The sequence below is a fragment of the Propithecus coquereli genome, unplaced genomic scaffold (genome assembly GCF_000956105.1).
Source record: "Propithecus coquereli isolate 6110/MARCELLA unplaced genomic scaffold, Pcoq_1.0 Scaffold69, whole genome shotgun sequence".
NCBI lineage: Eukaryota > Metazoa > Chordata > Mammalia > Primates > Indriidae > Propithecus > Propithecus coquereli.
In genome coordinates this window covers 2,474,422-2,486,714 of record NW_012152951.1, presented here as the reverse complement: position 1 = coordinate 2,486,714, position 12,293 = coordinate 2,474,422, and the positions used below count along the sequence as shown (strand labels likewise).

Here is a 12,293-nt window from a genome sequence, read left to right as displayed (position 1 = left end):
GTCTAACACCTGTTTTCAATCTTCTGCTCCATTTCTCAAATCTTATTATATCTCTGCCTTTTCACACTTTGTAGTCTCTCTCTAATATTTGTTTGCAAAACACTAACTCATTTGTATTTCTATAATTACTGCGATTTTTTGTCTTCTCATCTGTAGTGGTTCCTCCCTTCTGGCAGCATCTCTGTAGCTCGTGTGCTTCCATACAGCGTCGCAACACGAGCGACGATCTCTTAGCTTAAAGACCAGGCAGGTTTCCTTGATAGTCACGATATAATTGTGTTTCCGGAGCCATAACTTTATCTTTCTCATGAGATAACCAGTCTCCAGATTCATAATGAGTTCTAAGGGCTCCTATTTTTAAATGAGAGTGTCTTGTCGACTATATTCATTCTTTACTATTAATACTTCACAATTTGATAACTTTGTGTTGCAAGATACGACACAAGACATCTCACATGAATTTGTTTATCCATACGCTACGCCTTTGTAGTATGAGATAGCATATTTCTTGGATAAGAAAAAGAGGCAAAAACTGAGGGAAATACTCAGAAAAAATCGGGGAGAAAGTGTTACCTAAAAGGTCTTGTGCTCTGGTACCCTTTTGCAGTTTTGGAGCAAGGTTTGTTGCACTAAGGTTCAGCATTGTGTATCTGTTCTGTCAAATCTTTCTCTCTTTTTAATAAGTGATCATATAACTCTCTTAGATAATTCCCTTAAATAGACTTTGTTCCAAAAGTAACTGCTTGCCAGAACCTTAGGACATCACACAAATGTCAACAAGGCAAAAAAAAAAAAAAAAAGCCTTAGTGGCATAAATGGCATTACATACACTTAAGGACAGGCATAGGGTGCATGTGACATGAACACTGATTTCTGGACAGAACACCCGAGTTGTCTCTTCTACTCTGGCACTTGCATTCCTTTGACCTGCAGATACAAGGTCTAACCTTCGATTATAATTTATCTTAAAATGTACCTTCTCAGAGGGTTGGGCTTTGTGCTTGAGGGATTTTTGTTTTGTATAGTGCCCTACATTTTGCTTACTGTAGTAGTTATTAAATATGACTCATGCACTAGAAGCCCAAGAAATGCTATGGAAACAGAAAGGATGCCTTTCAAATAGTCAGCCTCTGGAGGAAGGCGCCGACCATCCACCTAGATCCACTCTGGAATCCAGACACATGCAAGACTATACCGAGAATCACAGAAAAGAGCCATTGTCTGCAAATTGCATCTTCTGCCGTCAGAGACCCCTGGAAGTCATGGCAGACACTGCCCGGAGTCCAGACACATACAGATGGTGGCTGTCAGGAGGTGACTCACACTACAGATTAGAGCGTTTAACAAAGCAAAGAGGGTTGCATTTTTAGACCATAGTCAGGAAGCTGTTCTTTAGTCAACTGACTATAAATTTAAAGGAACAGCTTCTTATTTTAGCAATCTTGTTGACACGGAAGGAAGATAGAATACATTTTTCTTGGTCAATTTAACCCAATGCTCAGGGACAAAATTCCCGTAGACTTCAAAGGGGCAAGTGCTCAAAATATTGAGGTACCTTTGCCAACAGTTTTTTTTTTCCGAGTGTGTCACTTATCATACGCCTATCATTTGCAAACCAGCTAATTTTACTCGTAGAATGTTTTACTTGTATGAAGATTCCTTTTGCTTCCCTATTGATCACAGATATCCTTAATTTTATTCCCTAGATAAAAGGAAAGAATAGGTATGAGATCTGAATAATGGGCCCACGAAGAGAGGCATTTTAGGGAGGGGAACACAAATGCTGAAAGGAAACCTAGGAAAATGTTATTTAGTGAAATGCTACAGTGGTCATTCATTCAAACTGGCGTGTCCTGTCAGAAGCTATCTTTAATGCCGTCTTAGCAAGCATAGTCGTAAATACCACGTTAGAAATTTCCGTGTGCATGGGAGAAGGATCATGTTCCTACCAGGATGCAGCAGTATCTCTATCATCACCACACAATATTTATTAAAGGTCTCTCAGTACACATGCCACAGTGGAAGACAGTATCTTTATGACAAGCATAACAGGTTGCTGAGTGAAAAGTTGAAAAACACCCTGAAAAGCTAAAACGTGAGACAAATGACATCTAACGAGTTACCATTTTTCACAGGGTGCGTCTCCTGGTGGATGAGGGCTACGAAGATCGAATTCTGATGGCCCATGACATACACACGAAACATCGGCTGATGAAATATGGAGGTCACGGCTATGCCCATATACTCACCAATATCGTACCTAAAATGTTACTTAGAGGTATAACTGAGAACGCACTTCATAAGATTCTAATAGAAAACCCTAAGCAATGGCTAACTTTCAAATAGGATGGCGGCTTATGAGTTCATACCTTCGACTATAAAACTTGCAGAGAACACTCAGTGATTTCGAACTCACTGTGAGATATTAATCAGTTCCCTAGGACAAATGACTGATCATTTCCTTCTTAGGAGAATAAGAGAGTTTGCCTTCTCCAAAACTGGCTGACTGTTATCATACATCTGCGTCTCCAGGGAGTTACTGAGCCTAACTGAGCCCTATTATTCTGCCTTAACAAAATAAATACAGAAGCACCTATTTCTAAACAATAATTTAATGTCTATATCCCTTAAATAGCTTTGGTTTGGGTGTGTGTTTTTTTTTTTAATCTATGAGCTGCAGTACTTCAGCAAATTTGAAGTGTTTCTAGTTAAATTATTCCCTTCTCGAGCAATCTAATGCTTCTTGTAATATTGATGATCCTACTAATTATCCTGCTGTTCTTTAATTAATGCTTGATGAATAATATGGCACTTTAAAATAGCTTCTACAGCAAGGGAAGTTAAATTTTGAGCCTTTTTTTCCCCCCAAAGGATACTGTAATACAATTACCAAATCACAATGATAAAAATATTTTGAAAGGTTAATGTTTTGCTGCCCACCTATTTCTATATTCTTATAATAAATCAGTTTTGATGTCTTTGGCTTTCTGGTATCCATTTTTTTGCCGTAAATTTTGTTGCATTTTGAAAAGTTTGTATAAGAACATGTAGCAGTACATGAATTATAAAAATTCAATCATAAAAGTCAAAATATATTACATAATATAGTTTAATGAATCATTACATTTATAATAACAAAGGCCACAATTTAATTAATTGATAAGGTATAATGCAAAAAAAGAGAAATGTTTGCCTTATATATATTCCCTTTATTTCCTTTACCTTTTGTTTTTCCTTGGGCCTAAACAGAGGAAAATAACGCTTCTTTATCTGAAGAAAAGGTCAGATCTATTGGAAATGACAGCCTGATTCTAGAGCGTACTCCTTAAAAGATATCCAACCCTGATATTTTGTGTAAATAAAGGCTTTTTTAAAACTCCTGGTTAAAACACTTAGTTGATGTATACCACTGTTTATAAATTAATCTTTTGGTTGAATCTTCATTATGTTATTTGAGACCTAAAAAAGTTCTCCAAATCCTTGCTGCCAATTCCTCTTTGATAAATAGATATTGTTAAATAGAAATAAAATCCATTTCAATTCATTTATGAGTTATCTCACATATTAGAAAGGCCAGATAGAATTAGTCATTATTCTTGATGAATGGCTGGTTTTTTGTTTTTGTTTTTTTAAATGGCTGTTTTTAATCATATAAATCATGACAGTTGCAGAAACCAAAACATTTAAACAGAGCAAAGAACACCTTCAGATGGGAACACCATGCATAACTCTCAGAAAGTTGAGCTTTGCTAAATAAAAGATATCTCTGCTGATCAAAGATGATCAAGCTTTCTGTGTATTAGAACAGAAAGTACCAAAGAGGAACGAGCCAGGAGAACAAACTAATTCCTTTAAATGAAAAAATGCAAATCTCCTTCACGACTAAAACAAGCAGATTTTTCAGTCTCTGCTTTTGAAATCTACTTGTCAAAAGAGTCTTCAAAGGCAACTGAAAGGGGAACAGATTTTTCATTGTAATAGTGGAAGTTGTGTGATAGTTAGGAGATATCAACATGTATTTTTAATCTTCTCCTTAAATTAAAGAGATGGCTTTTGGCAGTGTGTTTTAACCCTAGAGAAAGGATTTGCATTACTCTCAAAATCTACTGTACTGTCAGCTTCAATTCACCTGAGAAAAAAGAAAAAAAATTGATTACTCAAATGCACCTAATTCATAAATATTGCGAAGGAAAGCCACTGTGTTTATGTAGTCGTCATATTAACAGTCTGCCACAGAATGCAGTTCAAATATTGATTGGCATATGGTGATAGAGCAACCATAGCCTTAACTTACAGACATGTGAAGTATAGAGCATTTCAATCAAACAAAATTTAATTTTCTGGATAATTCTTAAAGATAAGTCATTTTCTTTATTTTGCTACTCCATATATTTTTGTCATTGAGAATATATTTCAATCCAAAATAAATCAAATAATTTATGCATGTTTGTGTGTGATTGTATATATGCATATTTTTTTAAATTAAAATTTTGAGACAATACAGCCACTGTGCCTTATGGAACTAAAGCCACATATATATATTTTTTTATATATGTAAAATATTTCGTTTAACGTGTGTGTGTGTGGCAGGTATTTATACAAAATATAAACACTTTGTTATCATATTGGTTATATGTGAAATTGTTAATTTTGAAATAACCTCAGGCCACAGACTCGCAGTAACTGTTAAAGGCCCTACCTAGTGTCCCCTTGGTGATGCGTGCAGTAGCTCAAATTAAACCTTTGTGCATTGGGTTATGAATAATCTTTTGTTCCAAAGAAGGGAAAAGCGTCAGTTTGATTGAACGCTAAAGAATCAATTTCTCTGACTTTCCAAGTAAATCTAAATGTATTCAGTCGACAAAACGGACACATAAGGGATTTCCTAAATACCATACATGATTACACATTTTCACACTTAGAGGGTAATCCTATGATACAATGTCAATCTCTATTTTTAAAGACTATCACTAGAAAAGAGAGAAAAGGAAAATTCCTAAGAAAAAGGAAATGTGAAAATGACCACAGGCTTGGGAATTCCCTCAAATCCAGAAAATTCCAGGTTAAGGCTTGAAGTTGAATCCTTCCCAGGTCTAGCTCTAAACGTAACGAAAGTACAAGGCAAACAATTTCTTTGGGGACAAGCAGCATCATTTCAATCAGACCTTCTCCTGCAGGGCAAAATCATTCTTCCCCACACTATGAACGGACTCCAAGTCTCCTAATAAGCAGGTAAACTCACAAGAACCAAAGCCGACATAAGGATAAAAGCAGCAAGATCACAGTACACCAAAGTATTATATATATTGAAGAAATAATTCAGTGTCTTAGATTTTTCTATAAAAATTTGTGATCTATATAGGACTTCATTCACATGGACACTAACAATAGGAGTATTTGCTTTGGCGGTAGTGGATCACACATCTGTTTATCTTGTTTTTATATATATATATATATATATTTTTTTTTTACATAATGTTTCCGAGTGGTACAGATGTGAGTCAGGTAGCATTTGATTTCCCCACATATACACAACCGAGGTGCCCTGCAACTGGCACCCCCTGGGATCCTTGATTCACTGACGTTAGCCACACGAATCCAGTGTTCAAACTCAGAATCACAAGCTGGATTTCCGCATCATCAGTCCGCATAAATAATAAATCCAGAAAACGTGCTGTATTTGTTGTTGTTTCCTCCGTGGGCTTTCCCGCCATCTAATTTGATATAGACTTCGTCTCCTGGCTCCAAATGAAGAACCACGCTGTTACTGGCATAGTCGTAATTCTGATCAGCATCTTGGGCAATTGCGCTAGCACGCACCTATGTGAAACAGACAAGGATTAGAATTCACAGAAGAGAATTCTCAAGTTTTCTTTTTTTTTGCCTTTTGCACAGCATCCTAAGCTAACTTGCTGCCATAGCACGAAACTGAGCATGGGATATCCACCTTGACCTCTCACCTTTAGGAGGACATCTCTCTACCAGTTTCAATGACATTAGTGAGAAGGAGGAAAAGAGGGAGGCATTCCAGCAGTCTTTTCTAACTATACATTGGAAACAATGCATACAATCTATTCTCTTCCTAAATCACTCATTTTTATAATTCCTTGAATCCCGATGCTCATCACTTTTTGAAATTTACATAATAATTTTTTTTGCATTTTAATTTAAGTAAACTAGCAATATTCTAACCAGCAGTGTATGAGTGCAGAAGTTCAAGTCTAACTTCAGTTGGTCACCATAATCATCAGAAAATTGAGATCTATACAGTAGGTAAAAACCTAGGGAAAGAGCTACTACTCTACTACATAGAAAGAAAAAAAGGAAGAAAGCCTTTTGATTTAGGGTTTTAAAAATCTAATTCTAGTAAAGCCCTTTTTACCAGGCTACTTCAGAAGTTTAACTCATTTAAACATCTTTGGTTGTATCACCCAAGTTTTCAGAGTTCTTTTTTCTATTTGTGCCTTTTTTGTCACTTAATTATGATATGTACACTTAAATCAACAATTTAATCTCAATATATTTAAACGTTAAAGGAGAAACTAAATTTTCATGACTTGAGATCTCTCAGATTTCAAGAATTTGTAATGATCTCATTGAACATCCTTTTATGTTTACACGATTCTAAACGTGTGGTTTGCTTTGAGAATGGAGGCTGCTTATAATCTGCTCATGTTGAGCCTGTGATCTCATTAGGGAGTTGACAGACATTTGCAAACAATCAAATTGCCGATCATATCATGTTACATGGACATTCTGTCAGATTCTCAGCTCAAATTAGGCTTCATATTCATTTAGATCTATTTTGATTCTGCCTTGGAAAAGCTTTCAATAGGCAGACTTGCATTTGATTTATTTCAGTAAAGCATCTTCTACTTTGTGGCCTGTTTCTATTCCACTATAATGATATTTCCCCTGAATAACACAGCAAGTGATTTAGTGGTTTTGTAAACCTGCACTATGTAATAATGCATGACTTGGGGTACAATATGCTGGATTTTATCACTTGGCAATATGAGAGGAATGAGACATAAGTCAAGAATTTCCATGCATTTCTTTCAAAATTTAAATGACAGGTTTTTAAATTAAATTTTCATGTGATAGGGTCTCACATTAATGCTGAAACGTTAAAAAAGGAGAAGGCTCTTTGACACTGCTGAACTTATAAAGTCATTTGAGTAGTATTTTAAAAATTTTCTTTCTGGTATCATATTGCAAAAGGAGAAAAAGGCTTCAAGGATTTAGATTTGCTTAACACTGTGCTAACTGGCACTAATAGAATGAAAGCGATATACCATGTAATCATGCTTAGAAGCATTGACTCCAATGTATACACCCATTTAGTCAAGTGATTCATTTTGACCATTAAATAATAACACAATTGAATTTCATAATATTTCCCAGGAATTAATCATCAGTTTGTGGGAGTTGAATGCTTTGTTTCATTAATTTCATCTAGTCATTAATTCCCAAGGGGAAAAATCTATTAATATAAAGAAGATATTGCTATTATGACTTTTTCTTTAATGTGTGCATTTTTAATGGGTGAGAATATTAAAATAAAATCTTAATTAGCTATATTAGTAATGTATTGATTGATTATCAATCCATAATATATCTCTCTGCTATTACTAATAACCAGACACATTTTAGTCAGTGCTTTGGGTATTTAGTATATATTCTTTGGGTATTGTGCTTTAACACTGTTTTCTACATGAAAGCATTTCAGAACCAGGACACAATAAAATCACTGGATTTAGAGATAATAATCTTTAAAAAAATAGAATACAGTTTTTAGTCTCTAGGGTGTAACCACAAAACCAAGTGAATGTTAGTTACCATTTTTATTCAGCAGGTATAACCACAAAAACCTGGAAAAGCATTACAATGATTCCACAGACTGAAAGGTTACCCTTAGGGTTTTCACTACCTCTATTGGATAAAGCCAGTGTGGTTGCTTTTTAATGAGAGTAATTCTCTAAGATTTTAACCTGTACAGTAGCATAAGGCTTTCTCAGTTAGATAATTGCCACACTCCAGCGCACGTTACATGATTTTAGTCTGCCTATTCACCTGATCGTACTCTAAAAGTATATTAGGACTTGAAACTTTAAGGTCTAGTATCCAGCTCTGTGACTTCAACAATGCTTCTTTCAAGCCACCGAACTATTGAAAAAAGGAATGTGTTCACCCTGGGGGCAATTTTCACGTTCCTAATTGTACACTGATTTCAGCATTTTGTCTGGGAATATGATGCGTCCTTTTCTCAGCCCAATGTACCTATTTCTACCTAAATTTATTCTCATATCGTTTCTTCTTCTAAGTTAACTATTTAGATTCTGTTTTATCTTTATTTAGTCCATGCCTCACTGCCCCTAAAAAGATAATTAATCTGACATGTCATTAATCTCTCTAATAAACGAGTATCAGCCCACAAACTATCCATTCTTGTTAGTATATTTTATGTTCATTGGTGCCATAACTAATAAATTCTGGAAAGGAAAATTCAGTCTTTAATCATTTTATAATTTTAATCCTGATCCAGTTTTAGTTTTTATTTTAATGGCTTGTTATAGTGGTATTATAGTGATGGTACCCAAATAACAATAGTTTTTTTCAGGTTTTCTGCTAAAAGTATACAAACATTAAAAATATTTCCTGTATCTTATGTAAAGCTACTCAAGTTCAACTTTTACCTTTAATATGCATTGTCATGGGCTCTCAACAAATGGTACGATTAAATTTAGGTTGATGGTTTCATGGGGAATATGAGACCTGTGGTCCTTTTAGTGGTGTGTTTGTGAGAATCTAATAAGATAATGCTAAAGCTACAACCTATTAGTAAGAGTTTATCATTAGAGACAATATTGATGGTAACATTTGCTAATTTAATTAATTGCTACTGATGTTCTCATAATTTCATTTTCATTGTACTTCTGTGGAATCATAAACAAAAGGTTAAGTGTGGCATATCACGTTAATTTCCTGGTCTTTGATGTTTCCATCTGTGATCCTACATTCAACACGAAGGATAAATAAAATGGTTCTCCTATGGTTACGGTCCAGAAGCATTGCTCTCTCCTAGAGTGAACTGCTTTTTTTAGTTTAATTTTTGTGCTTCTCAAAATCCGCTTAATTCATTGAACATTACACTGACATGGATCTCTGAGTTTCTGTTTTATGAAAACAAATTAGGTCAGCTCAGAGGGGGAAACTGCCATGCTAAGAAGTGATCAGACAAGAGTGTAATTGAAAATCGAGGATAAAGTATTTCTTTAAAATTAATAAAAAGAGATTTTACAAGATTTCTCACTTGTAACTGCCTGCAGATCAGACTTTACAAAATAGTTCTAGAGACAAAATTCCTTAACAGTAATAGTTAATAACCATTTTCTGAAAGAGTCCATGCTGAACTCAAAAATATGTTGTTTATCACTATATATTTATTTTTCTGAATTACCTGTTGCACACCTTTGCAAAAGTAGCAGCTTAATATTGCCGATGGAAAGTACTACACATTATAAGGTCAGCTGTTTTACCTTATTATTTTTCCTGAGCCTCATGAAATGTGTAGGCTAGGGTGACACAAAAGAGCATTTTATACCCCAAACAATGAAATAATTTTAAAAACAAAATGCACATAGAACACCTCTATGGAATGATTTTCTTGGAATCAGTATTAAATACACGGGCTCAGCAGTCTAGACATCAACATTTAAACGAATTTAAATGTGTTAATCCCTGGTTTTTCATGCAGTTGCAATTTTCAGATATTTAAAGATGTGAGCATTTTTATATATTTGCTGAGAAAACTGGGATCTTATTTCATATTAGTTGATACTTCTAAAAATAATCTCTCTAGCCTGATGGTATTTTCCAGATCTAACCTTTGAGTCAGAAGAGAGCCAATTTGTAAATAAAGGGGTGCCTCACAGACGCCTGCTGAGGGGCCGTTCACGGACCATTTTGTTAGGGTGATACAGTAGCTCTGTTCTGGTACAATGAGTCATGCCCTTTTTAGCCATTTGCCTCAACTATCCCACTGCTCTGTGAATAATTTTTATTTATCTTAATATTATTTTCGTGCACAACAACTATAATCAACAACTCTGTCAGTGCCTCCTGGTGGCCATTTTTCCTCGTTTTGTTCTATGTGTCCTGAGGGTCCTTTAAGCTGTTTGTAGGAAAGGATGGAGACAGTCTCTCTCTCTCACATTGAGGACAATAGTCTTTCACTTGGAAAGAATTGTGACACCGAATTAGGTCTTTAGAGGAAATCCTACTTTAATGGTGCTTAGCAGAAACCTGGGTTACGGCTCAGAAGGTCTGAATTTCCAGGGGGCGAGTTACCTGGAGCCCAACAGCCCTTGTTAAGTCAAAGTTGCTGCGGGAGGGGCGGCCTGTGGACGGCGAGCAGGGGGGTCGCGCGCCAATCCCTGTGCCGCTCAGGAAGCAAAGTTAAAGCTCCAGGCTGCAAGGCCTCGCCCCAGTGGCTGCTGATTCAGCGGGTACAGAAGGTCCGACTTCACTTTTAGGTAGTTACAAATATCATTTTCCTTGTCTAGGATCAAACAAGCTTCGGGTTTGCAATGACCGCGAATTCCTCCACGGTAAAGTGGCCCGGGCAGAACACCGCGGTGGCCCTCGTGGCGGCGCCGAGCAGCTCAGGGGAGCAAGTCCCCGTGGCCGGCCGGCGGGGAGGCCCACAGCCCCCAGGCTGCGCGCGGACCGGTCGTCACCCCCACCCCGGGCCACCTGCCTGTGCGTTTTCCTGCCGCACAATCTAGTGGAGTTTGGGCTCTGTGTTTGGCTGCGTAAACTCCCGAATCCCAACTTTTCCTTTTGTTGTCTGCACTCCCTGCCTCTCCCCTTCCACAGCTGACAACGAAACCCGAGTTTGCGGCTTGACATTGACTGTATGCGAGTTTCACAGCCCGGGCCGCCGCTAGGGCTGAGACCGCTCGTCCCACCGTCCCGCCTCCGTCCTGGATGCGACCCGGCTGGACTCGGTCCTTCCGGGCCCTTCTTTCTCCCTCGGGGCCTTGTCTGTCTCCCCTGAGTTGGCCACCCTGGCACGCCCATCCCGGGTTCCCCAGCCCTCTCCGTTCCCGGGAAAGCCCGGGAAAGCCTGTAATCGACCCTACGCTGCTGAGGACCCCACGGCCAGGGGCCGCTTCCTGCGGTAGGACTCCCCCAGCGCACGAGCCGTCCCGGGGACCCAGATCGCGGCTTCCCGCCCCTCGAGGGTCGCGCTCACGCGCCCCCGCACCGGGCGAGGGTCCCAGACTCCGGAACCACCCTCTCCGGGCCGCGGGCGCCCTCCGCCGCGTGCGACCCCCGCCTCCCCAGGGTGGAGCAGCGTCCCCCCTCGCCCTGGTTGCTCCCGGGAACCGGCTGCGCGCCCTTCCTCCGCAGGCTCCCACCCCCATTTCCGGGGTCTCCTCCCTCTCGCCCGCACCTGCCCGCGCTCCCTCCCCGCCCTCCCCGCCGCCTGCCCGCGCTCACCTGGTTGTTTTTGCAGAGATCAGCCCACATACTGGTGCCGTCCCCTCCGCGCATCAGGACGTGGTAGGTGAAGAAGTAGATGCCCGGGATGGAGCAGGTGAACTTGCCGGTGGTCGGGTCGTAGTGGTTCCCGAGGTTGGTGACCACGTCGTCGAACTTGAGCACCTCGTAGCCTTCGTGCTGCCGCTTGAGGCCGGCGTAGAAGGCGATCTTGGGCACCGTGCTGTAGGTGGCGGCGCTGATGGCCCCGGCCGCGTTCAGGCCGGGCGCCCCGGGCGGGCCCGGCAGGCCTTGGCGGCCCGGCTCGCCCTTCTCGCCCGGGGGCCCCACGGGACCCGGCGGCCCGGGCTCACCGGGGGGCCCGCGCGGGCCCGCCTTCCCCGGCCGGCCGGCCTCGCCTTTGGGGCCCTGGATGAAGGTGGGCAGGGACTGCATGAGGCCGCGGTCCGGCGTGGCGGCCGTGCTGGGCGCCCTGGTGCCCCCGTAGGGGTCGCAGACCATGCGGCAGGTGCCCAGCATCTCGTAGTGCGCCGACGTGCCGGCCGAGCTCACCAGCACCGGGATGAGGATGACCAGCAGAAGCACCATCACCACCCCCAGCGCCCCGGCGGCGATTAGGCGCCTCCTGCTGCCCACCAGCCGGCTCAGCGCGGGGCGATCCTCTTGTCTGCTTTTGGACAAAATTTTGAAGGTTGGGCGGGGACCTCTTCAGAGCCGAAAACAACCCCCTGCGAACCCCAAGTCCCCTGGGCGGGCGCGCACCAGCCGCTCCTGCCCGCTCCGGCTCC

The 12,293-nt window shown here is 40.5% G+C and overlaps 1 protein-coding gene across 1 annotated transcript; it reads right to left on the bottom strand.

The window, feature by feature from the left end:
- Positions 1 to 5,640: 5,640 nt before the first annotated feature.
- Positions 5,641 to 12,093, bottom strand: C1QL3 (complement component 1, q subcomponent-like 3). Its single transcript, XM_012660921.1, has 2 exons — positions 11,506 to 12,093; positions 5,641 to 5,820 (listed from the first exon to the last, which is right to left on the bottom strand). The coding sequence occupies exons 1-2, from the start codon at positions 12,091 to 12,093 to the stop codon at positions 5,641 to 5,643; spliced, it is 768 nt and encodes a 255-aa protein (XP_012516375.1).
- Between the last annotated feature and the right edge of the window lie 200 nt (positions 12,094 to 12,293).